Source organism: Echeneis naucrates, chromosome 19, assembly GCF_900963305.1.
Source record: "Echeneis naucrates chromosome 19, fEcheNa1.1, whole genome shotgun sequence".
Taxonomy (NCBI): domain Eukaryota; kingdom Metazoa; phylum Chordata; class Actinopteri; order Carangiformes; family Echeneidae; genus Echeneis; species Echeneis naucrates.
Window position 1 is genome coordinate 10,064,336 of NC_042529.1, and position 27,508 is coordinate 10,091,843.

At 38.5% G+C, this 27,508-nt stretch overlaps 3 protein-coding genes across 5 annotated transcripts; all 3 read left to right on the forward strand.

Moving 5' to 3' along the window:
• Positions 1 to 3: 3 nt before the first annotated feature.
• Positions 4 to 2,659, forward strand: tsr3 (TSR3 ribosome maturation factor). The gene is made up of 6 exons (XM_029527998.1): positions 4 to 406; positions 628 to 838; positions 1,145 to 1,338; positions 1,423 to 1,590; positions 2,109 to 2,163; positions 2,354 to 2,659. The coding sequence occupies exons 1-6, from the start codon at positions 289 to 291 to the stop codon at positions 2,484 to 2,486; spliced, it is 879 nt and encodes a 292-aa protein (XP_029383858.1). The 5' UTR covers positions 4 to 288; the 3' UTR covers positions 2,487 to 2,659.
• A 360-nt stretch (positions 2,660 to 3,019) lies between these two features.
• pdpk1b (3-phosphoinositide dependent protein kinase 1b) lies at positions 3,020 to 11,238 on the forward strand. 2 transcript variants are annotated; one of them, XM_029527542.1, is made up of 14 exons: positions 3,020 to 3,148; positions 5,384 to 5,674; positions 5,884 to 5,926; positions 6,070 to 6,207; positions 6,347 to 6,491; positions 6,675 to 6,772; positions 6,880 to 6,955; positions 7,048 to 7,116; positions 7,368 to 7,464; positions 7,611 to 7,784; positions 7,910 to 8,127; positions 8,295 to 8,352; positions 8,612 to 8,764; positions 8,894 to 11,238. In XM_029527542.1, the coding sequence occupies exons 1-14, from the start codon at positions 3,125 to 3,127 to the stop codon at positions 9,005 to 9,007; spliced, it is 1,698 nt and encodes a 565-aa protein (XP_029383402.1). In that variant the 5' UTR covers positions 3,020 to 3,124; the 3' UTR covers positions 9,008 to 11,238. The 2 variants fall into 2 exon arrangements, with proteins under 2 accessions (XP_029383402.1, XP_029383403.1); XM_029527543.1 differs by lacking the exons at positions 6,070 to 6,207; positions 6,347 to 6,491; positions 6,675 to 6,772.
• Positions 11,239 to 11,598: 360 nt separating this feature from the next.
• Positions 11,599 to 27,314, forward strand: kctd5b (potassium channel tetramerization domain containing 5b). 2 transcript variants are annotated; one of them, XM_029528198.1, is made up of 6 exons: positions 11,599 to 11,849; positions 17,865 to 17,973; positions 18,313 to 18,404; positions 18,514 to 18,609; positions 21,285 to 21,410; positions 23,738 to 27,314. In XM_029528198.1, exons 1-6 carry the CDS (start codon positions 11,628 to 11,630, stop codon positions 23,765 to 23,767), a joined length of 675 nt encoding a protein of 224 aa, XP_029384058.1. In that variant the 5' UTR covers positions 11,599 to 11,627; the 3' UTR covers positions 23,768 to 27,314. The 2 variants fall into 2 exon arrangements, with proteins under 2 accessions (XP_029384058.1, XP_029384057.1); XM_029528197.1 differs by lacking the exon at positions 23,738 to 27,314 and having other exon boundaries at positions 21,285 to 23,727.
• The last annotated feature ends 194 nt before the right edge of the window (positions 27,315 to 27,508 follow it).

A 27,508-nucleotide genomic window follows, 5' to 3' on the forward strand; every position in this document is an offset into this window, starting at 1 on the left:
CTTCGGTCTACGACGTGCTCCCCGCGATACGGAGTACAGAAAAAGTTTATCATCTTTTAAGTGTAATTAAAAGAAATGGAAAATTAATGAAGACAGAATAGTTGTGGTAGTAATGGTGTCTATGAACGTGTAAAGGATTAAGTACGAACAGTTCAGCGAATTGCTGTTTTTTAGTTTAGCTTGTGGTGTAGCTAGCTAGCTAATGTCAGAGCATGCAAACAGCTGCCGGTGAGTTTTAACGCAGGCTGTAATCTGGAAAGAGCTAACTCCTAGTCAACCTGGTGCAATATGGGCCGAAAGAAACAGGGCAAGTTTGTGCGCCAAGACAAGGGCAAAGACAAACGGCACAAAATGAAGGGAAAGTCCTTAGAGACCTTTACAGAAGAAATGCACACTGCTTTTGAAGGTAATCCAGAAGTGTGTATGATTGAAGTATGACACATACAACTGCGATTTTGTTTTAGGACCTAACAACTTGATCTCTGAATGATTGATGTAATGATTTAATGTCTAAAACGATCTTGGCTGTTCATGCCATTTTTAAGTGAGCTGATGTGATAGCCCACCACTTGTGCCAGTTTATTTTGTTCATATTTATGTTTTGTTTTCTGTTACTGTCATTTTCAGCAAGCCTTCATGTAGAGGAAGGAGCAGAAGCCCTTCAGGTGAAACTTCCCTGCCCCCTTGCTATGTGGGATTTGGGTCACTGTGATCCCAAACGTTGCACTGGCAGGAAGTTAGTCCGCAAAGGTTTTGTTCGCAACCTGCGCCTCAATCAGAGATTTAATGGACTCATACTTAGTCCAATGGGCACAAAGTATGTAACGCCAGCAGACAGGTGTGTTGAGTCTTCTTCTGTAGCGCATGCACAGTTTAAAATAACTTCTAGCCTGCAAAGAAACCAACGTGTAAGCTAAATCGGTAAATGCACAGTATTTTTTCCAAACACTATTTTAATTTGTTAAATAACTATGGTCAATTTAGGAAGAAATTAATTGATTACATCATCCTTTCAGCACCTGTGCTTTAATCACTGTGATTAAAATTCTGGTTAGTAACAAATGTATGTAAATTGAAATTGATTTATGATCTCTATAAATTGGGGCAAATGTGATTGTCAAAAATCTGTGACCTTTATGCACAGAGAGATTGTGGCTCAAAATGGATTAGCAGTGATAGACTGTTCCTGGGCCAAACTGGAGGAGACCCCCTTCAATAAGATGGTCGGGACGCATCCCAGGTTACTGCCTTACCTTGTAGCTGCAAACCCTGTGAACTATGGCAAGCCTTGCAAGTTATCTTGTGTTGAGGCTTTTGCTGCCACATTCTGCATTGTTGGTAAGTTTTAGCTTTACTTAGTCAGGAATGGTCCACTGTATTGTATCGTAAGTCATGACAGTGACACATTATCTGAATTTTCAGGTTTTCAAGAACTAGCAGTGCTTTTACTGAAGAAATTCAAATGGGGGACAGTTTTCCTGGAGCTCAATAAAATCCTGTTGGAACGCTATGCTGCATGCCAGTCAGAGGAGGAGTTGCTCTCTGTAGAGCGGGAGTTCCTTACATCGAAACCAGAGGAGGAGGACTTTGGTAAAGTGGGGTAGATTTCTAATGAGGTCCCATCCATTTGTTTCCCTACAATTTTATGTAGCAGTGGTAGCTTGGTGTCATGTTGGATTTTGTTCTATATTTGTTTTTATTGAAGTTCATTGGAGTGTAAACTCTCCCTTAAAACAATCACAAGCAAGTGTTTTATAAAAGTAGTAGTTAACTCTAATTTTTGGATAGTTTTTGTGGTGACTCCTCTTTGCTAAATAATTATTATGCTAGTGTTGGCGTTCTTTTCATTGTTTCCTAGACTGACAATCAGTCTGACACAAAAACTTTTGTTTTACCCAGGTCATTTGTTTTTGATTGATTTGATTCTATTTGAATCACTGAACAAAGCAGAGATGTGAGCAATGATTCAAAAGTCCAGAACAAGAGGGATTGTTTCCTGATTTTCTATTAGCCCATACACAGAGTAGAATGTATGCAGTTGCTGAGTTATGGCTTTTATTGTTGAAGCAATTATCTTTATTAAAACTAACTGTCAGTCTTGTTTACAGATCCTTTTGACGTTACTTCAGGGGTTGAATGTAGGAATCTCAACAGACATCATTGGTAAGCATTAATCTGACTGTTACAGTGATGCCTATGCTGAGAAATGAATAAATGGCACTGATCACATTTTACTGCTGATAGTTGTTTTATGGTGTTATGTCACTATTAAATTTTGCTGCACAAAGTAGCACACCATCAGCTCCTGTTTGTGTGGTCGCTAAGTTCATGCAACTGTCATTTCTGTATTTAGTGCGTCTAAAGATGATGATTCTAGTGAGGATACAGAGTCTTCTGATGATACTGAAGAGGAAGCAGAAGATGAGAGAAGGGAAAGCAACGACGAATCAACAGTCTCACATTGTGAAGAGGAAGAGAGTGAATGACAGTTATCATGATAGAACATATTTCAGCCACAATTTTTTTTTTTTGTCAGTACTTTTACATATACTGATGGTTATTTTAGGCAGTCTGATTTTGTATTCAAAAATATTAAAGTTGTGCAATAAATTTTGAATTTGAATGTAAAAAGCATAACAAATAAAAAAAATATTCGCAACCTTCGTGTCATTTAAGGTATATTGCCATCCACGGTTGTCACAGTGAAATATGTAGACCATCGTGGTTGACTTGATTAAGATGATCGGGTCAAACCATATTTCATTTAAAAAAAAATCAGTCTGTCCCGACACAGACGGTGAGTTAAAACGGTAAAGAAAATAGCTCTGTAATTCATTATCGTAACATCTGAAACCGGCTGCTGAAAAGACGACTTTTAACACCGGGCTGAAGTGATATTCTAACATCAACAACTGCTGCCATTTACTTCTCCATCACTATCAGTCGATCAAGTTGAGTCGGTTGTAAATGTGGCGAGGGGGGCGGACACAGCGGGACTCTCCGCTGTCCTGCGCTAACATTGTTGTGGAACGACGTCACAGCTCGAAAATGAAGGCGCAGAGGCAGCCATTACTGGAGCTTCTCTAATTATTTTATTCCAAATAAATACTCGAGGAAAACTCCCATGGCAAGAGCTACAAGTCAGCTGGTAAGTGTTGCAACTTCAACGTGAATAACAGCTCGAAGCCGGTGTTGAGAATGTACAGCACGGCGGCTGTTTGACAACAAATAGTTAGGTCAGGCCTTCATCTGAAGAGCGATGCTAGCCGCAAAAGATCGTTTAACGTTACGACGACTAGCTAGCCACGTTAGCTTGCTAATGTTGGCTAACACAACATCTAATGTGTTCTGCGTTGATCGGGGTTGTCCAACACCTGACTTGTTTCACGGTTACAGTTCTTGGGAAATAAATGATTTGGATTCAACATTTACCAGTGCATTCTACAAGTTTCATAGCCAGTAAAGCCGTTTCCCGTGGTTGTCAGGATCTGTTGGCTAATGTTAGCTCTATGGGTTCGCGCTTTCTAACGATGGTAAGACTTGCTAACAAGCTAACATTAGCTTTATTACGTCCCACCTTTGGTTAGAAGACAGCATTCTGAGGTTACTGTTGTGTAGTTTAACTGTCACTTCGTTGATTTTCTGAATTGTACATCAACATAAGCCTACTTACATTGAACACAAATGAAAAACGTGAAGTGAATTCAGCAGCGTGTTTTGAACTTATGTTACCTGGCTTGCTAACGTTAGCTAATTGCCTGACTGTTAGCATTAAGTTTATAACTCGCTGTCAGCGATGGCCGGTATTATTTGACAAGGCAGCAGGAGCTAACGCTAGCCTGCTATCAAGCCTTAGTTAGCAAAGAAAGTTCTCACAGGCCTGTTGTTGTCCAAGTACTCAGGGTTAGGGATAACGTTAGCTGCGGTTTTCTATCAACAATTACATGTTTGTCTAGCAGTATTGGGTTAGTGGAAAGTTATATGTCCTGTCGTTAACCATAAAGTGAACTCCGGATAAGGCAGCTAAATGGCCACACCTTGGTTTTGAATGAGAAGAAGCTAGGCCAACTGAAATAACCAACATAAACCGAGCTGCAAGCAGAGTAATATTAAAACCAACTGTTACAATTCACGAGTAAATCTAAGATGACATATGTTGGTCGAGGAAGACACAGTTTGTTGGAAGTCCAACCTGCCGCTGTAGGTCTCTGGCGCTCCCAAAAATAATTTGGTGGCTTTCTCGTTAGTGTTTGTTTGCGTTAGCTGCCATGTCAACTTGATCGTTTGAACAGAAATTTGATCAGTTCAGTGCAGTCGCTGTCGTTAATACACCTGTCACATGAAAGCAATAAGTTTGACACAGTTTTTCTAACTTTAACACCTGAGGGTGGGACCACCAGGGTCCAAAGCAGTTTATTCTAGTAGTTGTTTGGCCTTGTCATATCTAGACTTTGCTCCTCAAGTGGTCTCGCCTGAAATTATTTATTTTGAGTTGTAACGTCCTGCTAAAAGCGTGAGAAACAGTAGCTTTAAATTGTTGACAGTGGGAAGTAGGTAATACTCTATATGATGATCTGGAATTGGTCAGGAAATTGACAGTGTTTAAATTTTAATGTTAGTTGCACCAGTACATGCAAGAAGTTGTCTATATAATTGATAATATGTTGGATATGTCATTTATATGAATATGACTTTTGCCATACTATCAACCAAAAAAAGAAAGAAATCTGTAGCTGTTCTCACTGTTATTGTTATATTCTAATATAGGGTTGCTTTATAATGTCAAATTAATTTTAATTCATATCATGTCAAATAATCAACATAGTTGCTTCATGGCACTTCACATAAAGAGCTGGTCTAGACTAAACTATGTATAGAATTATTAAGAGATTCATCACATCCCACTGTGGCAAGGGAAAACTTCCAATAAGAGGCAGAAACAGTCTCAAGGTGGGCAGCAGTCTGCTTTGAACAGTTGGCTTGAGAGAGTGAGAGGGAAGAATGGGGGGAGAAGAAAGCAGGAGTAAAAAGAACATAGTGCAATACAAGCAAATATACAGATGTAAAGACGATTATTGACTGATACTACTAAAATTGCATTTGTATATATTAGTAGTAAGTTAAAATAACAGGAATGACTATAGTAGTGTTAATAATGATTTATATTCTTGCTAGTTATGTTTGACTGCAGTATAAAGTGTATTTTGATAGTTTGACAAGGATACATGGCTGCATGTTTCTCAAGTGAGGACATACTATTTATACCATATAAAGAAAGAAAGGTTTTGTTGTTGTTGTTTTTTGTGTGTGTGTTTTTTTTTTTTTTTTTACTACAGCCACATCACTCCGAGTAATATATTCCCTGTGCCTCCTCTTGTTTCAGTATGATGTTGTGCCCATTCAGCCCAGTGTTGTCATCTGTTCCTGCTCGCATCCATCAATGGTAAGAAACCACCCTGACTCCTGCTCGCCACTTGCTATCCCAGGCGCAAGCAGTAGCCACTGTCCCAGCATGGAGGGCTCAGCTTCAGAGGCCCGTGCTGTAGGAGGGTCTGCCAGCAACCAGGTCTCAGACCTCCGCACAACGCCGGCTGCCCAGACCCCTCAGCCGCGCAAAAAGAAGCCAGAAGACTTCCGATTTGGCAAGATTCTGGGAGAAGGCTCCTTCTCAACGGTATGTGACTTGCATTCCGCTTAGTTTTGAATTATACTTGGGTAGATGTTGCTACATGCTAACATTCTTCTGATTGATTTACCTCGATGAATCATCCTTAGTTCACTTGAGGTGAAATGGCAAAACAAGCCCTAAGAGTTACTATACCTAAGTTTAATGACAAAGTAAATGTCCTCTTCTTTTGTTTGTTTGTTTGTTTGTATCCTAAGGTTGTTCTGGCAAGAGAGCAAGTAACAGGGAAAGAATATGCAAGTAAGTACATTTTGGTGATTACTGTGAATTACACTGTATTATCATGGTGGAATAATTATTGAGTACAGTTTTGCAATTTTTTTCTCCTGAAATATAATTTTTTCTTTTTTCTTTTTTTTTTTTTTTTCCATTTCTCTTTCCAGTTAAGATATTAGAGAAACGCCATATTATGAAAGAGAACAAAGCCCAGTACGTGAAAAGAGAAAGAGATTTGATGTCAAATCTAGATCACCCATTCTTCGTCAAGCTCTACTTCACATTTCAAGATGATGAGAAGTTGTGTATCCTTTAACACATATCAGTTTGTCAAGTATATTAACAACTAATCAGTTGCTTTATTATTTTTTCTTTGTGCTAAAATCTTAATTTTCAACGACTGATTTATTATAATCCCAGTGATCCTTAACCAGCTCTATCTAGATTTTGGTCTCAGCTATGCCAAGAACGGAGAGCTTCTGAAATACATTCGGAAAATTGGTTCATTTGATGAGACCTGCACTAGATTCTACTCAGCTGAAATAGTTTGTGCTCTAGAATACTTACACAATAAGGGGATAATACACAGGTAAGACTTAATTTGTTTTAGTTTTTTCACTAGTGTTTTGTATGTCCGTTTTGCTTATATAATTCTTCATGAAATATAGAGGGCTTTTGTTGTTGTAGTTGTTTTTGTTTTTTTTTACCCATAACTTGTAACATTTTATTTATTTATTTATTTATTCATTCATTCTTTCATTCATTCATTCAGAGATCTGAAACCAGAGAATATTCTTCTGAGTGAAGATATGCACATCCAGATAACAGATTTTGGGACAGCAAAACAGTTATCATCAGACAGTAAACAAGGTAACAATATTTATGGTTTTTATTTGGGTCATGAATGTGATGGTTGACTTAGTTAGCAAAATAAACATGTTAATGTGTTTTTATTATTTATTTGCATTGTTTGGCAGCAAGAGCAAACTCCTTTGTTGGAACAGCACAGTATGTGTCTCCAGAGCTGCTAACAGAGAAATCAGCATGCAAAAGGTAATTTAGAGTTAGTCCTTATTAATCATATTTCTATCTGTATTGTTAATCCGTAATTTTATGCTTATTTTCTATATTTTCATTTCTCTTAGCTCTGACCTCTGGGCCTTGGGATGTATTATCTATCAGCTGGTGGCTGGTTTACCACCATTCAGAGCTGGGTGAGTACAAAGGGCATATTAATGTTACAGCTCAGTTTATTTTCATTAATTTATGCTTCCTTAATGATTAATCATGTTATATAGTATCTATTTCCATATAAGTTTACTGTTCAGATCTTATTTTTATCGTGCAGCAAATCCTAGGTGTGCTAATAACCTTGTCCCAGTAACATAGTGAACAATATTGGAGTTGTGGTAACCATTCTAAGAGTCTGCTTTTTTGTTTTCCTGTGATGTTTCATATATTATAGAAATGAGTACCTAATATTCCAGAAGATAATCAAGCTGGAATATGAATTCCCGGAGAAATTCTTCCCCAAAGCTAAGGATCTTGTCAAACAGCTTTTGGTGAGTTATCAAATAATATCCAACAAAATGTTACAAAAGTTTGTGGAGAAAATGAATTTGGAGTCCTAGTTATCTGTTCTGGTGTAGGTTATTTATACAGTAATGCATTTGTTGAATGCATCTGAATGTTTGTGTTATCCCCTCAGTCACTGGACCCTTCCAAACGGATTGGGTGTGAAGAGATGGGAGGGTACAGTCCTCTAAAGCAGCACCCTTTCTTCGATACCATCTCCTGGAGTGATCTATACCTGCAGACGCCTCCCAAGCTCACCCCTTATCTGCCAGCAATGTCTGAGGATGATGAGGATTGCTATGGAAATGTAAAACACTTTTTGACAAAAAAAAAATTATTTATTGATGGGAAAACTTAGGTGTATTACCATTTTTGAAAGATTTAGAATCCACTAAACCTCAGATTTCATTCCTCCCCCATTTCCAACCTCAGTACGATGATCTCCTGAGCCAGTTCAGCAACATGCAGGTGGGCCAGTCCAGCTCATCACACTCCTTGTCGCCACACGAGTCCACACCTCCTCAGCGATCCAGCAGCAATATTGAGCAGTACATCCATGACCTGGACAACAACTCCTTTGAGCTAGACCTGCAGTTCACTGAAGAGGAAAAACAGTTATTGCTTGATAAACAGACCACTGGAAATCCATGGTAAATCACTCTACTTGTTACCAATGCCAGCCCGTTGACACCTGTGTATTTCAGCACCCTTCATATTTTTTTTTTTTTATTGAAATCTGCATCATTTTCTAATCAAAGTTTAGCACAGGTCCTATAAATGTGGAAAAGTCAATAACCTGTTCTGCGTATTTACACAGGCACCAGTTTGTGGAGAATAACCTGATCCTTAAAATGGGCCCAGTGGATAAACGAAAGGTGTGTATTGTATTGATATATAGTTACTGTATGTTTTAATGTCTTACAACATATGTTTTTCATTGGTAGCCCCCGCCCCCACAAAAAAAAAAAAAAAGGATAACTGCCTCAGCATTGGAGAATCACTTCCCATGGCATTATGTGGCCTACTAGTTTTTTAGGAAGTAAATGTTCTGCTGTGGTTTGGAAAGTCTCGTTGGCCTAACAGCCCCCCCTGTTGGTGATTTAATGTCTTGAGCTTTCTGTAATTCCATTGCAGGGTCTATTTGCTCGACGGAGACAGCTGCTTCTCACTGAGGGACCACACCTGTACTATGTGGATCCTGTCAACAAGGTCCTGAAAGGAGAGATTCCCTGGTCCTTAGAGCTACGCCCTGAGGCGAAAAACTTCAAAACCTTCTTTGTTCATACAGTGAGTGACTGCTTTATTGTTGATATCTGTTGAGAATATTTTCCACCATGTTAATATCAGGCTTCTGTTACAATCTCATGCGCAATTCATAATTTAAATATTTTTCTACCTTTTCTCTGATCTTTGCAGCCTAACCGAACATACTATTTGATGGACCCCAGTGGAAATGCTGACAGATGGTGCAAGAAGATCCAGGAAGTGTGGAGAAAGATCTATCAAAGGCACCAAAACCCTGGCTTATAGGAGTACAGTTCCTCCTGTGGCCACTCCTCTTTAGCTCTGAGGCCAATCACTGAGCAGAGTAACACCCTCTTTAGTGCCCTTCATCACCGCAGTGTAAACAAACTCTTAGAGACGCTGGCATCTAGACCTTGTTTGTTTTCCTGAGTAGAACCATGGGAAAAATACAACTTTGGATTCAGGGTTGCTTTGCTTGTTCTTTGTGCTCTCTGTGAGGCTTCAATTGCATTTTTCCATGTATGAATGATAAGACTGCCACCATGCACATCTGCTTTTTGTACATTCTGCAGGGGGAATAAGAAGGGCAAGCTTGTCCCATAGAGTGACACAAGCTTGGGTACTGCTACGACTATCTCAATGCAAGGACTGGTTTCCTGCTTCAATTATACCATAACACAAAATCTAGCTTTTGTGAACCAGAGCGTATCCTGATATCTTAATTAAACCATATCCTAATCCTACATCATACCTGTAAGCTGTAGTCAGGCCCCACTTCTAGTACATATACGCCATAGTTGTAACTGATACTGTAAGCTGATTCAGTCTCACACGTTTACCAAACTCGACTCATATATATATTTTTGTCAGAGCCCAAATGTCCCCACAGTATTTTTCTTTATTTTATTTTTATTTTATTTTTTTAAGTCTCTTGGTACTTGCTAATTGCAGTCCAGGTAACATCTCCATGTAACAAAGCAGAGTGCCGGTCTGCAGTGAGACAAGGGTCTGAATTGGTCTCTGTGTAAGTGTGAGCCTTTCATAGCCGTTACTGAGGATGTATTGCTAATAGGGGGCGGGTAAACATGCCACTAGCTTGTACTTCCTAATCATAACTTGCTTATCTTTCCTGCATGGCCAGTTTTGTAGCTCAGCCTTGTCTGCTTCACTCTCCTAGGGCACTGGAGTTATACTTTATTCAAGTTTAAAGGTGGGTATTTTGACTGCATTGGCAACCATAACGAATATTATTGAATGATTTGGCTGTTCTGTACCACTCACTGGCTATTTCTTTGTGGTGTGACTTCTTCAGTTTCTTTTTCGGTGGGATAGTCGGTTCATCTTCAGTATGTCTTATTGAAAACAAAATCTTATGTGCTGACCACCCCGTGCTGACCAGAAAACTTACATCAACAGAGATACATACACATACTATCATTCTTGGAAGCAATCACAGTGAAGCTGTTGTCCCTGGACAAGATGGCAGAACTGCCTCATTGGGCTCATTGGCCCATTTTTTTTTTTTTTCTTCTCCCTCCACCCCTTCTTTCTTTTTTCTTTTTTTTATTCTGACGTTTGGCCCAATATCAATTAAAGCGAATGATTTAACTTGTGCTCTTGTTTTAGCAATATGTATTATCATAATGCTTTTAATTTTTTGACATATTACCGTAAGGTCCTTTCCAAAGGTCCTCTTCCTTCAGCTGAATCTGTGTGTGCAGTGTGTGACTGGAGTATAGGTGAACAGGACCCTCTGGCCCTGGGGCCTGGGGCTCAATGTGGTTGGATGTCAGTTAAAGGATATCTATCTGATCCAAATAACCGATGAAATTGCTGTATCTGTCTAAAGTTGAGAAAGCACTAGAGAAGTGTTTTCCTCTAGTTAGAAAATTGTTTGAATCAAGTCGATGGCAGTCGGTTACATGGTGTATGGAAAATTCTACCTGGCTTGTAACTGACTAGAACTGTGATGTACAGATGATGTATTATTAAAATCTGAAGCAAGTAATGCAATGATATTAGGATACAGTTTTTGTATTTTTATTCTTGTATAAGGTTATTTGACGGCTATTGTTTAGCCTCTAGTTCATTCTGTGTTATTTAAATTCTAATATATGAATCATATTTGGATTGAAGTCATGTTCAGGGGCCATGTTGTGTATGTATTGAGATGTAAAGCCTTTGAATGTGAATAATTATTGTAAACTATAATATTTTACAGCTTTTTTCTTACTATATCATACATTTTCTATTTGCTCAGTGATTTAATCATATTCTGATAATTTAATGAATCTGTTCATTCTCTCTCTGATTATTTGTGCGCTAGGTCAGTAGATGTTGAATGATGAATTTTCCACTTAATGCTTGGTAGTCCAGTAATTAAAGCATGTAGGGATTTAGGCATACAAATAAAGCCGCGTGTCCTGTCTTCTGTTAACAACCACAGTGGTGACACGGTGAAAGCAGCAGCACATTTTTTTTTTCCAGCATGTAAATAAAGTACCGGCCCGTTATCACTGTTTGTGTGTCGTGAAAATTACTTGAATCCTCCCTAAATGCAAACACTGTTTCAGGGGGAAAGATACTCTGATTTCGTTTTGAATACTTTCACGCCCAACTTATAGGAATTGGATGGACAAAGCGTCTATGATCGCAGCTCTTCTTACTTCCAGCCTCAGCAGCCAGAGATCATCGCTCCGTGCAGACGCGTCGGTAGATCAACCTCTTTCCTCGGATAATTTATGCAAGTGTCAGTTAGTGCTGCTGGAGTGGGTTAGGAGGAGTGGCCGAGGAGCTGGCAGTCTGCTTTGCATGAACCGTGGGCTCTAAGTTAGTGGCTGCAGCTCCGATATTTCCTGTCAGCCGCACACATAGAGCCGAGCCGAGGCAAGGGCGGAGGAGAGGGATGGCAGAGAACAGCTCCGAGACGAGCGGCTCCGTTCACCGGAGATGTTTGGCCCATTCTGCCGGGGAGAGAAACATTTCATCCGGTGTCGGAGCATCGAAGTGGATTCGATTAAACGTCGGGGGCACGTATTTTTTAACAACGAGACAGACGCTGTGTCGAGATCCAAAATCATTTCTGTACAGACTGAGCCAAGCTGACCCCGAGCTCGACTCCGACAAGGTAAATGCTAAGCTAGTTAGCACTCTAGTTGGGAGCGTACTTAGTTAACTACATTTTATAAAATGTTAAAATGGCTTTTCATTGTTTGCTGCATTGCTCCTCGGATTTGGCATTTGATAATCATGCTCACTTCCTCACTCGGCAAGATACCTCGGGTTGTGAAAATTAGTATTTCTTGAAAAAGTCAGAGCTCACTCGTTTTTTTGTTTTTTGTTTTTTTGGTGCTAGTTAGCATTAGCTCGCCAAGCTAGCTAGATTCCGACAGTCACCACATGACATACGATCTTGCTGCTAGTGTCTGTGTGTGAGGAACTCTTATTTGGTGTTTCAATAACAGGATCTTGGTAACGGTTATCTTTTAAGGTGAAGCTTTTATTTAAATAAGCGTAGTGGATTTTTAAAAGCACCTTTTTGTATAAATAACACGCCCAGCCAGCAGTTGAAAACTTTCTCCATCTAAAGTCGATGCATTGTGTTACACTAGTTGAGGTATCAAATAGTTCGCAAACATTTTCCTCCTAACATTGATCATTAAAAAGAATCCCATCTAGTTGCATCTTCAGACGTAGACGGTGTAGTCCAGTTTTCAACATGAAAGTAGATTTTGATATTCAACTTGCACTGTTCAGTTCAAATTGTATCAGTTATCTTGAAATCAGTTTTAGATTTGTCACTTCTATTTGATGCACGGTCCACCCACAGCTTTCCACTTGAGGAAATGTCTTACACTGTTAGATCAACATTTTACCATCCACATCACCTATACATACAAGACGTTACTGCTAGATCAGATGGTGCTTCTCCCTTTCTTCTCTTGAGGTTAGTCTCTGTCTTGGCTCTGTTCGCTCTGCAGTAATCAGCCTATGTGCTAGTGCTGAGTCTCCCCTAATGAGTACATAAGTCATTGCCAAGTGGTGTGAGGTGCTGCTGTCAACTGAGAGCTGAGGGATGAAGTCACTCGTCTCCCTGAATGGCCTCAATGCTCCAATAGCAGGCTTCTCCCTCTGTTTGTCCATCTGCCATTTCTAACAGCAGTGTGTTTTTGCATTAAGGCCTAAGGCACGTTCAAAAACCATTTTTGTGCGTCTATACATAGTGAAATGTGCTCTTTTGTTCACAGTTCATTTTGCTTTTCCATTATTCATTGTTGCCATCTACTTGCACACTTTAATCTTCACCCCTGGCCCCTTTATACTAAGCTGAAACCAAGGCTCATCTCGTATTTTCATGCAAATATCTTAATCTCTGTATAATCAGCTTGGTTTTTTTGTCAGTTTATCCTCCCATGAGCAACGGATCAGTCCATCTCAATCCCTTGTCTTAAGTATGTATCAGACTCTGAAACCTTTACTGTACCTTTCTCCTGCTCATATTCTGTTTAAAGATAACTAATATAAAAGGATGTTTTATATATATCCTTCCTTCCATAAGTGGGATATATATATCCCATCCCTATATGTGCAACAAAGCCAAGAAGGCCTTTTTTTAACAAGCCCATCAGTGACAGGTCAGCAAAGAGCTCTACTTTTGGGTGAATACTATATTGTGTTTCTCAGCCAAGGAAATAAGTGGTTCAGCTCTCAGTCACGCAGGCTGACGTGCTTCAGCAGGACTCTTGAGGAGAAATGCATTATTCATGTTGTTGACTGAAGCCTGTTTTGCTCACTGAGGTAGACCAGGGAGAAAGTCGAGGAAGTTCGGTGGTGTGCATGGTCTGAGAAACTTAGAAGTCTTCTTTTTCTTTTCTCAAATTACAAATGACCCTCACTGCTGGCCTGTTCATCATATTGTCGGAGGTATGGCTAATTTAATGCCAAATGATCATAGGATCTTTCTAAAAATCGGCAGTTGTGAAGTCAGTTAGCTGAGAGATACACATAAATTGGCATCTCCCCTCTTGGCAGATGCCTGCTCTCACACTACTCAGCTCAGGGCCACTCAAGTGAAGACCCAGCTTTCTAGCGTTGAGAGCTGCATCAATTTTTCAAACACCCCATCACAAAGGATTCTTGTTCCTTCAACATCTTATTCTTTTCATATTCATATCCATTTGCTGGCTGAACAAGTTCTCTCTGCAGTATGTGTGAGAAAAATATGGCCATATTTAATGCCAGATTCAGGTTGTATGTCATGCCCGAGTACTCTGTGGGAGGCATCATAAATATTTAACGGTGATATCATCTCCTACCAGCTCTGTCTTCATGCAGTAAGTACTCAACAGTATACTGCAGTCTGCTATTGGTAAATTAGGTGTGAATCAAACCTATATCATTCTAAAGAAATGCTATTCACTAATGCCAGGAAGCTCCAGTTGATCCCTGTCTTGTGCAGAAATAAATTAGAATGTTGCCAGCTTGAACTGTACTGTGCACCAGTGTCAGTCATCAATGAGACCAATTTTTCCACTTATTTTTCTGCTTCTGCTGAGGGAGCGCGCCAGGTTGCAGTGATTTCCTGGCTTGCCAGCTTAGCTGTGGAGCTACTTAACTGCTTCTCATCATGACAGCAAAGCTTTTACTGGACTTTTACAAGGTTACCTTGCAGAGCTGAAACTGGTAGAAAAGTGAGAATTTCCTTACGGCCTTGGTTAAAGGTCAAACATGCATTTAAATGACAGTGTTTGAAATTTGAAATACTTTAATATAATATGGCCCTGATGCGATGTGTGTATTATTTAATAGATGAAGGCCTGTTTGACTATGCCATTACTGCTCGTCTCCAGTGAGGCTCCTGGCTCCCACTCTACAAGGATCAGACTTGCACTTGGCTAAGTAGTGCAGTCATGTGACTTAGAGGATCTACTGCAACATCTTTAAGCTCTGTTTCTGCAGGGGGCTTGAGCTTGGCTGCAATGAACGATGAGCTGCATTTGATAACGCTTACATTCTTTTCATTGGCCTGAGCATAGTGGAATTCCCTCATGTGATAATGTTATTTGAAGTTATATCTTCTGTATCTCACATCTTGGTTTAGTTAAACAATTTCTTTTAACCAACTGTCCTGCTATAAGTGACATGGACATTTTGCTGTGCATCACTTTGTCATTGCTTACAAATTTCTGGTTTGCACCCATTGTTGTAATCGCAAGCATGCAGCAACTTGTCAATTTTGTTGAATTAGACATTGACTGTAAATGTTGATGCGTCTACAGAAAGCTTCATTCGACATCACGTGCTTAAAGGGCGGGTCACTGTGGTATTTCCTGCAGGAGGATATGTATTGTGTGTCAGTGAAGAATAATAATTTTAATACACTACATTTCCCCCCTGGTGTGAAGGCCACCCTTATAATTGACTTTTGTTTATGTGCGTTTTTGGTTGTCCCCAGTTTGGATCCAGACATAGAACCAGACATAGGGCCTGATTTGACTTCAGTTTAGTGATTGTGAGATTTAAAGTCTCTGCATATTTTTGCAAGGCCTGCCATAAAACTCTGTGTGGTATGTCTGACCTACACTGAACTGACCTAAATGCGATGGTTATTGGAGATGATGTTGACACTTGTCAGTGTATTTGTCTATCATCTACTTTGGTTTGGTAGGTAGGTTTTTTTTTGTGTTTTTTTTTTAAATAATATTTATCTTGTTATATAAAGAAGGCAAACTTCTAATTATTCTAATTATTTTCTGGTTTGCTACCTCTGTATGCTGCCTGTCTACAGTATATCCCAGCAGCAGCCCTCCTCCTATTCCTTCACTGCTCCCACCCCTCTGTTACCCAGCGCTCCCCAGGCTGGGCCCCAAGAGACACAGCCCTTTGTTTTTCATTAAGAACACTGTCCCCTTTGTGTACGCAAGTCTACAGCAGAGCCCATCTTTCTCTGAATTGGGGCAATTTGACCCCATGTTCCCCATAGATACATGGGCATCTAGAGGACCAGCAACAGGCTTGTGAGTGCAACAAGTCAGGAAGCACAAAGTTTACAGAAGCGCAGAGCACAGACACTGTGGCTTTGCATGTTTGATCAATTTTTTTTGATGCAGTATAGAAAAGCTGATTTCAATAGTGCAATGGACATTTATTATTACAAAACTTTGGCAGCGTCCCTTTCATTTTAGTAAAACTGTAATTCTAACTGGAATTGACCTGCGACTGATGTTTACTTTGGTCAAACATCAAAATGACTTCTGATGAAAGGGCAAATCCATTACCTCAGCTCTTTTCAATATGAATGATAAGGTTATTTATGAGAAAAATTATGAAGAAAAAGAAAAAAGACATGCCCTTTCTCAGCCACATCAGTTAAACTGTCAAATATAGAATTAGCAATTAAAATGGTTTATTGTTGGAATGGGCACATGTTAATCTTATTACTTGCACCTGTGCTTTTCCTTCTCTGAAGGCCAGATTTCCTGGATCCTGCTGCTGGTTAAACTATCAAGATACGCAGAATTTACTTTGAACAATTTGTAAAGTACAATGAGGAAAAGAAGAAACGGCAGAGGCAAACATGTCAAATACATAGAAACATGTATTGCTTGAAATGCCAGTGCAAATGGGTTTGTGTTGGGTTTTTATTTATTTATTTTTTTTTTGGAACTTCAAAATTGAGGGGAAGAAAAATAAGGTAAAAATCTTAGTTTGATAAATAACTTACTTTGATTACAGTATGTATATTTGGGCATTTGCCAAAAGAAACGGGTAATTAGTGCATCTTCACTTTTGCTGTGCCATTCAAAAATAGACAGAGGAAAGGGACAAGCTTAACCTTCAATGTGAAAATCAACAGTTTTCTTCTATGTGGTTTGCGGTTTGAATGTGACTTGTTCAGCTTCGGTCCTGTCTGTTTCCTCTATGCAGGCCCACCTGAACTTGTGCTTAAACTTCAGTGACTATGAAAATGTAAGAAACTGACACAGGGCAATGAGACCAAAATAGAGCCCCACTGAGCTTCAGTGGGATATTTTTGCCTTGGAAAGGAGGTCAACCAACCTAGAGGGTTCAGAGATTCATTACAAAAGAAAATGCACTGGGACCTTTTCTCATTATTGGAAAGATTAATGGGTTTTGAGTTGAATCATATCCTGTGAAAAAGAGCTGTGTCGCTATGAATGTACATGAGTTTGCCAGTGAAGACTTTGCTGTATGTTTGATTTTGATCGGGGCCTGGGGTGCATGACAATATTTCTGTGTTCTTTGGTAAATATTGTCAGCGTGAAACTCTGCTAATTTGCTAGGATGGCACATGAAGCCACATACTTAAATCAAACACCCTGTCGCATTTGGGGAATTAGCACGAAATTTGCTCAAGGCCTTTGGTCTGTACTAGGTATTTCACTAAATGCCATGCACTTTTGACTCATTCAGTGATATATTTGAAAACGTTTAGTAGTAAACTGATGTCAGCTGCTGTGCAAAGAAAGGCAGCAAATTGTCTGTCATATTATGTCTGAGGCCAACTATGTGACAGACCAGACTCTAATCATCAGTTGTAAGCCAAGGTGCTTCCTCTCAGTCCCCTCAGTGGCCTGCTGTTCCAAATCTGCTCTGCTCTAATTGTTTTAGCCTCCTCTTCTCCCATGAGACAAAGACAATCTAATCACAGTACTTAACGAAATAGGGGAATACCCAGTGGTTGTGAAGGAATCGGGATCAAACCCAGGGCCTGTGGGAATAGTGAAGTGATATCCCAGAGCTGTTATGTGTGTGCGTCTCTTTGTGCGCATGTGTCTTCAACCCCTGTAGAGATTATCAGCACAGGAGCTGACCTCGTAATTCTCATCCCTCCACTTTTATTCACTGATGCACAGTGTGGTGGGGTTTTCCCCCACAAACTAAGGCATATACATCCTTTCACTCATTGATTGTCTAATTTCACATAAATCACCTGAAAATTTCAGAAGGTCAAGGTCATAATAATTTTGTCCACATTCTGGATTCCCAGAATGCAAACAGATTTCAGATGGTCTTAAAGTGTGGCCAGTAAATGTTGGACTGTTTTTTTTTTTTGTCTTGAAACTTTCACTGTTTCTCCAGCATGATTATATTAATCTCATCCTGATTGTTTGCTTTTCAGGATGAAACTGGTGCCTATCTCATAGACAGAGACCCTACGTACTTCGGGCCAGTGCTTAACTACTTGAGGCATGGCAAACTGGTGCTCAACAGGGATTTGGCAGAGGAAGGTAATGAAAATACAGCTGACTGTAGCATATAACATTCATTCTAAACTTGTGAAATTTGTTTTTGGTATTTCACTATTATTGATGGTTGTGATTATAAGAATGTGAACAACAAATTTAGGGTATTTTAAAATGGCCCTCTTAAACATAATCTAGTTGATGTATTTAAATTGTAACAGACCACAAGTTCAGTATGAATAAATTTATCTATTAAATAGTTTCGAATGCATTTTACCTCAAAGCATCATTGTAAAGCCCTCAGGTAGATGCAGTTGTTAACTGCTAAACCTTATCTTCAGTTTCTTATTTCCCTGTGTGAAAAGTTTAATTAATCTTCCTAAGGTGTGTTAGAAGAAGCTGAATTCTACAACATCACATCATTAATAAAGCTCATCAAGGACAAGATCAGGGAACGTGACTGCAAAACATCACAGGTATGAACATTTCTCAAATTCAGATTTAACCTTCATCTTCCTTTTTGTTTTGTGAGTTTTTATTTCTCCCAGACCTTCCAGTTGTTCAAGTGGTTGTCCTCCCTCTCAGGTCCCTGTGAAGCATGTGTACCGGGTGCTTCAGTGCCAGGAAGAGGAGCTGACGCAGATGGTGTCTACCATGTCTGATGGCTGGAAGTTTGAACAGGTACATTCCTTCTTGCAAGGTCACAGCAACAGTCGTCCTTTCATGTGCTTCACCCACCTCGCTATGCTCACATTGACCCTGAAATTCCAATCCTCAATGTTGGAAATGGCTAAAAAGCCAAAAAGCCAAAAGCATCTTTCTCAATGTCCACATACATGATCCGGGCATCCCTTATGTGCTCTGATTGGTTGTTGCAGCTTGTCAGTATAGGTTACGGGCGGGCCCACCAGTCAGAGTTTCTGCTGATTGTGTCAAGGGAGGTGAAGGGAGAGGAGTCTGCTTTGCCAAACAACAGCGGAGAGGTGTGTCCCACAAATTTCTGTCCACGGGCTGGTCACTGCATGGTCCCCATGTTGTCCATACACACCCCGTTGGCCATTGTTTGTCCCTAGTAGTCACGTAGTTGTTGGTCTGTTGTTTCGTTTTCTTTTTTTTCCTTTTTGAATTGATTTTTCTCAGTGTTCATTTGTACTGCTTGCTCACCAGTGAGGCTAAAAGATCACAACACCTTTTTTTCATGTCTATGATTTGATTTGATTTTATTCATTCTGCATTCACAGTTTGTGAGCTTGTCAGTAGCTTCTGTGTTCTGCTTTGATGTAGCAATTCAGCTAATTTGGGGCTTTTGCTGTGATATAGTGCTGGCTGTTAAGAGGTGAAAAGGAGAAAAAGTCTTTAAAGTAGGTAATATATGTTGTGAGTTGGCTTCAAACATTAACTGTAGATAATACAAGTTTAGATAAGAGTTTGTGTTTTAGATTAAACTGCTAGAAGCATTTTTTTCTAATTGAAAGAACAGTTGTCTGGGTGTTGCGAGTGTGCGTTAGATGTGTGAATGAATCACTCTGAGATTAGGGATGATTGGATTTAACTCATCTCCTTAAACAGGTCAGAAGGGAAGCCCTTAGAAACAGTCCCTATGCAAGGTCTGAAGCACAAGTCATCAGCTCAGGAGAGTATTTTCTGCTAGAGGTTGTAGGATTTGTTGTAATGTATGTCTCGTGCGTTTTTGACAAGTGATATCCATGATAGCTAGCAGTCTTGTTCTTTGCTGTGTTTATGTGCTAATGTAAGAGAGCACTTAACAACAAGTCTCCGGCAGCAGTGGCTAATGAGGCGATGCCTGTCTGAACATGCACACCTGGGTACTCGGGGTATCCATGTAGCCTGCAGTATACACACTTAACATTCAATGGTGAGAGCAGATACACAAGAAGAAGAATTGCTGTTTTGTTTTGTTTTGGGTTTTTTTGGTGTTTTGTTGGGGTTTTTTGTGTTTTCCTCGTGTTTTTCAATGTGTGTATGCAGTCTGTAAAGATTTAAGGGTCTCCTCCTCTTTTATTTGTCCTCTTTTGTCTTATAGCTCTTTCTTTTTTGCACTGATGTGACCAGGAAATGTTTTTTTGTTTGTTTTTGTTTTTTTTGGTTTTATTTGATGATGCCGTCAGTAGGATTTTCTAACATAAGTTTTTCATCACTTTTTCCTGTCTGACCTAATAAAATATTTGGAGGGGAAAAAGTCAGACGTTAATGACTTTTACACCTGGTGGACTCTGGGTTGCTCCCTTGAGCCTTAATCTGGTGGACAGGTAGCTAAAACAGAAGTAGGTACACACAATATAATAAAATGACAGAAGGCCCATTCAAGTGTACGGAATTACAAATGTCTTGCTGATGGCATTGCTCCCAAATGATTTGACAATGGCGTCATTGGAGAAAATCCTAAACATGCAATCTGTGTTAAGGTACCACTAACAGACCAATGTAAAGTCAATTGAAAGTTGAAATGGATGAGCGTGAGCTACTTTGATGTTTTCTCCTTATTTGTTTTTTTTGTTTTTTTTTCCAAATCTTCAGTTTTACTTTTTTCAATTTGAGCAAGCCTGGTCCTATCAAGTCAAATCCACCAGTTTCCATTGATTTACAACCAGCATGTTTTATTCCCTGCACCTATAATCTGTCAGTGATGATCTGCTGATCATGTTTTCTTTTCTTTCTATAGTGTCTTTGTGCTCTTTATTTTCCAGTGATTACTTTATTTTTGGACCACTGATTATTATATTTCTGTGTGATGACTTTGACAACTCTTTGAGTTTTTAAATAGGATGTAGATGCCTGCAGGTCCTGAAGACTGTTTGAACTGCTTTCTTTTGAAACACACTGACAAAAATATTATAACTTAGTCTTTAATTCTTAAAAAAAAAAAAACCAAAACATATCTCCTTGTAGTATTCTATTTTGAAGTGTTTGAAAGGGGCACCATGTTGCTCTATTGGTCTCAGCTTACCATGTAATCATGCAGCCATGATATCCAGCATTTAAATCTGACCAATAATCTTTCTGATTTCATCCCCCCCATGACCCACATTTGTCAGTGGAGACTGATATCTGAAAAACAAAATTGAAAATGGCATTCATGCAGATGATACATGGATTAAGAAGAAAGTGTAATTAGCGACACGTTTTGTGAAAAATAGCATTTGTAATGTGTGTCAATATGAGTGGCAGGAACCTGTTTACTCTGTTCTTTGTTTGTTTGGTCATCAACCTCTTTTATATTATTTTTAACATCATCTTACCTCTGTTTTCCGACCCTGACTGGCTCATTTTTTTGCATCTACTTCATAAGTCTAAGGCTAATTCTTTCCATGTGCTCTGCTCTCGTGTCTCTCTAGTTGGTGAGCATAGGCTCCTCTTACAACTACGGAAACGAAGACCAAGCTGAGTTCCTGTGTGTAGTCTCCAAGGAGCTGCACAATCAATCATACGGGACAAACAGTGAGCCCAGTGAGAAGGCCAAGGTAAGTGTATGTGAGTGCAGAGAGGCCAGTTGAAAATCCATCCATAGCAAACATCTGTGAATGATGGCCTGTGCTGGATGTTTTAAATGCACGGCATTTATGAAATGCCACCGGAGGGCTGAGAGCACCTCTAGTTTATTGATGAGAAACCTCTATGAAGGAGAACATTGTGAATATTCAGTGCTTCAGTGCATTAAAAACAAGACTGCCTGTACCTCAAGTGATAAACGGAGAAATAAAGAGAGATGTATGAAATTAAGCAAAGTAGACATTCATTTAGACTTGTTCATTTGAACAATTTTGTTCTCTTTGGTGTTTCATAAGAAAAGAAAACTTAAATTATGTTTTTAAAATGTAACATTTTGGCTTGTGCCATTTTAGATTTGACTTCAAATTTAAAAAAAAAAAAAAAAAAAAAACAAACAAAAAAAAAAAAAAACTTTATACACTATAATCCATTCTAGGGCATTAAGGAAGTTCAGGTCTGCAGATTAGCGGAGCAAAGTCTGTCATTTTCTCAAGGGTTTACGGAGCAAAGCAGGAGGCACACCCTCAAGAATTCAAGCTCCCTGCAGGGGCCTTGCTCCTTGATGGCAGCCACACACGAAGAAGCACATCCATATTCATGCTGCTGTTTATTTTAATAGGAAGATGAAAGACTACCAACGCGTCTATCATGTTCAGAAAGAGTACAGAGTTTGACAAAGAGGTTTATTTGGTAGGATTTTCTGCCCAACAAACTAAGCTGATTAGTCTTATGTATAATGATTATGTTATTGATGATAAGTGAATTGTGAGCGTCAGACAAGTGTGTAGAAAACATTTGTATGCGCTTTGTGTCCCTGACCTGTGCATAGACACAATGAATATGCAGTAGTTGTTTGGGTTAATCTCAACCCTTTTGAACATAACTCTCTAGTTTCATTCTTCCCCTCTCCTACATTTTACTTCATTAATTTCCATGATCTTATAGCACGTCTTGTCATATTCTGTGCTGTCTGCATGCTACATGTTGCTCAGAGCAAGGATGAAGGTACAGATTATGAAATGAATGACTCTGATTTGGGTTGAGCACTTGTGACTCACTGGTGAGCGCCCAACTGCTCGTAGTGCCTGCATCACACCTCTGAGTTTTTCTTCCTCATCCTTTCCCATGCATCCCTGACGCATTTTACACGACTGACACACTTCTGATGCTTACACCAGAGTAAAGTGAAAGAATCATGGCGTGAAATCGGCTTTGGACTTGAGTCTACAAGCCAAAGGAAGATGAAAAGCCAGATGGCTCCTCGTAAGACTGGTCAAACACTTCTATGCAGGTGGAGCTCTTTGGAACCAGATGGGATGAACTCAGTTTGTTTCAGTACTGTAAAGACACAGCCTTGTAATTATTATCATGCTCACAGCCTACACATGTACATATTTCTCCTTTTATTTTTATTTTTCAAGGATATTACCCTGATTAGAATATTATGGTACTGTAGATAGGCAGGGTAAAGGTTGGAGCCCATTATAATTTTCTTTTTTTAAGAAATGCAAAATATACTGTATGGTTAAAATTATATAATCAAAAGTTATTATAATCAAATTCAATTGTGATAAATGTTCTTTGCTCCCAAGCAACACGTTAAATTGTGCATTAAAGATGAGAAAAGTTGTTCCACTAAACATAATTTATAAATATTTAGTTAATAAGGCTCATCTCTGTAGCTACTTCCATAGTTAGACTGCTGAAACTATGTTGTAGCTCTGAGAAGCCCCAAGTCCCAAAAGGAAGAATAGGTGGACTAGAAGTGTAATGAACAAGGAATTGAAAAATAAAATGAATATGCTCTTTAAACTGGCAACACTATAATTACACTGTTCTTGATTTGTCAAAGCGTTCATCTTGAATTTTGCCATTCCTCTTCTCTTTGAGAAGCTGAGAGGTATTCAGGGCACTGTGGTATTCCTCAGCAGCATGTATTTCAGTCATCAAGGTTTCCAGCTTTGCATGAATTCACCCAGACCTGGATGAACAACCGTGTGTTGAGGGATTCCTACCACAGCTTTGTTTTCTTCACATCATACAAGCATTTCCCTTTTCTGCTCCCTAGTCACTGTTTGATGCTTGAGCCAGCTTGTACAGTAAATGTCTGTGTTGCTGGCTAAGAGAGAGGAAGTGCCGGCAATAATTGCTTCGGTGTAACGTGAAAAGAAATGAATAACAACTGAAAACCTTGTAAAGTGACTGAAATACAGAGGATGTAGAGAGTCAGTACTGGGTAACTATCAGGACAAGATGTTTGTTGTTTTTGGTCACTATCATTCTCTTCTTCTCTCTGCAGATTCTTCAGGAAAGGGGTTCACGGATGTGAAGAGGACTTAGTATTATGAGCTCCAGGTGTTATGATGCAAACATATCATCTTTGTGGAAGAACATTTGGCACAATGGAGATTTAAATGGGTGGTGTGCATTTATTTTGTGTTTTCCCTCCATTCTTATTTTTATTTCTTGATGTAAATAAGTCTGTTTACTGACATTTGTGCCTGTATGTTTAAACTGGACCTTTTTAAATTAGCGGCAAGTTTTTTTTGTTTTGTTTTGGGTTTTTTTTCCGAATTGAGAGTAAGGAATTGCAATCTACAAATGTTTTATGCTATCAAACATGGCCATCATCATATAAGGCCAATGATTCACTCAGGGTCATCTCATATTCAATAAATTATATCTTCCAACTCAAGGGTCTGGTAAGGGATCAGTATGGTCTTTTATAAATCAAAAATGTCAACTCAAATTTATTGTTTAAAGGTGTTAAGAAGGGAATTGTGCATTTATTTAGCGCACGTTACAGAGTTTGACTATTAAATGTGAAAATCAACCCCAATACAAATAGCTAAAATATTTTTCCAAAGAGTTCAAACTGTTAAACTGAGATTTGTGATCATGAGGATCCCAACTATACATCACACATTTTATCAGATGTAGTTAAGGTGGCATTTTACTTTGTTTTAAAACATTTTTTCAGTTACTATTCGAGGTCAAAAAGGAACAAAAAGTCACTGTGATTTGTCTGTGTAGGTTTAATGGGCATTAGGTAATTTATACTTACAGGGCTTTTATTAATAATTAGGAAATGACCTGTAATGAAGAGACAAGTCCCATTTTCACAGAGGCCCTGTTCAGACCTGGCAGTAACATGTAATACGATCACAAGTGGAAAGCTCCTGCAACAGGTTTGAACACACTCAAAATTTAGGCTTCATTTCGGATCCAATCATACAAAAGATTATACTTTCTTTTTTTATTTTTTTTATTTCAAGAACCTTATTTTGTAGAGATGTTTGTAGAGTACATTTATTTCTTCTCTGTATAGTCTGTCATAATGTGCTTAGTTTGCATTTTGAGCAGGCAAATAAGATCAAAGTGGTCATTCAAGCTGCATGTTAGTGTCAGGTCAGAATTCACTCAAAATAAGCTAACTTAAGACAGCAGATATTTGAATGCAAGATGCCTATTTATCATTCATTTTCTTGGCTTGATGAGTAAATGTGTGCTGCTGTAGCTTCTTGTAAGACCATATTTACTCCAACTTGCAACCTTAGTAACTCAATTACCCACTGATGTGGTCACTGTGTGCTTTGAGTTAAGTAATAGTGAAATTTTCAGCAAGCTCACTTACATGTATTAAAATAATTATATTTGTGTTTTGGCACATTTAACCACAATTATACATGAATATACTTTCTGTGGGACATTGGTAGTGTAACGAACTAAATGTTGTAAAATACACGTTAAGTTTAATCTGTTAAATATTTTTCTGAACAAGATTAGTTTGAGACCTCATGTTCATGAATCAAAAGTTAACTGCCAAAAAAATCAAAGGTGTTTAAAGGTATGAATTTTGTTTTAGTGATTAATTTTTATTTTTTTTAAAGATCAGTGTCCTCCAGTTTTCTGTCAAGAAAAACATTCTTTAGACAATGCTGTCTTGAATATTTTCCCACTTGTTTTTTTTTTTTTTTTTTTTCTTTTCCTCAACTGGTTTATTTTGTATGTTTGACGGAACATCTTGTTTAAGATCTTTTTTGTGGGGAAGTATTTGTTTTGTATGCAGTTTGGGGAATGGAACTTATTGAAGGCAGTGGTGAAGGACTTTCAGTTCATCTACAGAGGATTTTGGTTTGATGTAAATAATCCAAATTCAATATTAATATTTAACTCTTGGAAAACAAACTGCACGTTTTGTACACTGTATAGAAAACGCAACTTCAAATGGAAGTTGTTTATACTGGATCTTCAAAAATGAGAGAATCTTGACAATGTTAACTTCTGTTTTGCATTGTTTGTACAGGACTCTAGAGATTTGGGCTCCGAGTTGGGTTTGAAACAGCTGATGCTGAACACGGTGTCTTTCACTGAGAACATGCCTGGAACATGTTTTGATAACCAATAACAAAGCTATACTTGGCTGGCTATGAAGTTGACTGTTACATTTAAAAACAAATGTATTTTTTCTTGCAGTGTGATAGATTCTTCTAAGCATTTTGAATTATGTAGATTTCGTACACAGCATTACAAGCACTACAGTGGAAAACAACACTGAGCACATTGCTTACAGCCTGTAATGTTGTTAATGTAAATACAGCATTTTAGAACACTTTTTTTAATAGAAAGTTGTTTTCAGGTTTGATGTGTGGTTTTTGATAGGTTGGATATTTCATTCACAATTGATCATTTAGTGTTGCCTTTTTCCCCAATGACCAAAATTCAATGTCTTATGTGTATTCTACACATTGATCTTAGTGTCAGGGATGAGTAAACTTTTCTTAATGCTGGCACACTTTGTACATATAGAATTGTTAATGACACACAAACCTCCATTTACTCACATGTACTCGTATACACTTGACTAAACAAAATTTTTTATTGTTGGTAAAACAAGTATGGATGCATGATTTTGATATAGACACACAAACACACAAGGGCTTTTAAAGTGCAAAATTTGAGATCTGCAAAGAGGTTCAATCTGTAGACTGGATTTCCTGCCAGAGCTAGGCTATGTTTACATTTGCTATAGTATTTTGAAGCCTTCCAATTATGTACTGTCTTGCACTCCCTCAGACAAGTTAACCATACGTCTGACTTGTGACTGCACCAGGGGTAACTAGCACTCCCCACTCCATATGAACTGAAACTCATAGACATAGGATCCTCCAGCCACCTCTGATAGCCTATGCTTCAGCGTTGCAGACAATCTTGCTTCCCACCCTCTCCGATTGCAGAGTTACATTAACAGGATGAAACTTTAGCTGTGTTGGTTTAGAGCTAAGATTTTTACAGATTCTTTTTTGATTTTTTTTTTTTTTGTTTGTTTGTTTGTTTGTTTGTTTGTTTTGTTTTTTTTGTTGTTATTGTTTGTTTTGTTTTAGTTTTTTTGTTTGTTCATTTGCAATAAGATATTAAGTGTTTTGTGTTAGCTTTGCTTGGCTCAGTTGTAACCTCATCTGACATACTCTGGTCTGAGGCGATAAACTCATCTCCCTTAGCAACTACAATAGCTTCATGCCCTTCACGAACAAGTTGTCTGGTTGAACATTTGTCAATGATAATCACTTTATGTAATCAACAAACTTATCAAATCTGTAGCCTAATACTTTTAAGTGCCCAATTTTATTTTGCATTCAAGTTATAAGCCACAGACCACAGTAATGCATGATTGAATGATCACACTTGTAATCAGAGGGAATGAATGTGTCATTTTTCCTCAGTCAAACAGTTACATTCATTAATAAGTTTCTCATATCACTACATAGATCACGTATATATGATCTTATGCAATGTTTAAAAAAAATGTAAAACTAGGTATGAGTTTAAGGGGATAGATCTAAATGGTCTTGCATAAGGTAAACACAATAAAAAAATATCATTCATATTGGTGTGTGTATTAATTTTTCCAGATTTTTTAACTTCAATTAGGCGTCATTATAGCCGTAATTAAAGGTTTTATGTTTATCAGGAAATAAACTGGACAGCGTCATCACAGCGAAGTACAGATACAAAAGTAGAAATTATGAACAAAGTCGTGACTACATTTATGTGATAAATCGCGACCTCT

What these genes read in the sequence shown, in the direction of transcription:
- tsr3 (XM_029527998.1), top strand. Translation starts at nt 289, where the DNA reads ATGGGCCGAAAGAAACAGGGCAAGTTTGTGCGCCAAGACAAGGGCAAA. An exon ending in TATGTAACGCCAGCAGACAG is followed by an intron (nt 839 to 1,144) that starts GTGTGTTGAGTC and finishes CTTTATGCACAG; the next exon opens with AGAGATTGTGGCTCAAAATG. An exon ending in TGCCACATTCTGCATTGTTG is followed by an intron (nt 1,339 to 1,422) that starts GTAAGTTTTAGC and finishes CTGAATTTTCAG; the next exon opens with GTTTTCAAGAACTAGCAGTG.
- pdpk1b (XM_029527542.1), top strand. Translation starts at nt 3,125, where the DNA reads ATGGCAAGAGCTACAAGTCAGCTG. An exon ending in TCAAGATGATGAGAAGTTGT is followed by an intron (nt 6,208 to 6,346) that starts GTATCCTTTAAC and finishes AGCTCTATCTAG; the next exon opens with ATTTTGGTCTCAGCTATGCC. An exon ending in AAACCTTCTTTGTTCATACA is followed by an intron (nt 8,765 to 8,893) that starts GTGAGTGACTGC and finishes TGATCTTTGCAG; the next exon opens with CCTAACCGAACATACTATTT.
- kctd5b (XM_029528197.1), top strand. Translation starts at nt 11,628, where the DNA reads ATGGCAGAGAACAGCTCCGAGACGAGCGGCTCCGTTCACCGGAGATGT. An exon ending in CAGGGATTTGGCAGAGGAAG is followed by an intron (nt 17,974 to 18,312) that starts GTAATGAAAATA and finishes AATCTTCCTAAG; the next exon opens with GTGTGTTAGAAGAAGCTGAA. An exon ending in ATGGCTGGAAGTTTGAACAG is followed by an intron (nt 18,610 to 21,284) that starts GTACATTCCTTC and finishes GTGTCTCTCTAG; the next exon opens with TTGGTGAGCATAGGCTCCTC.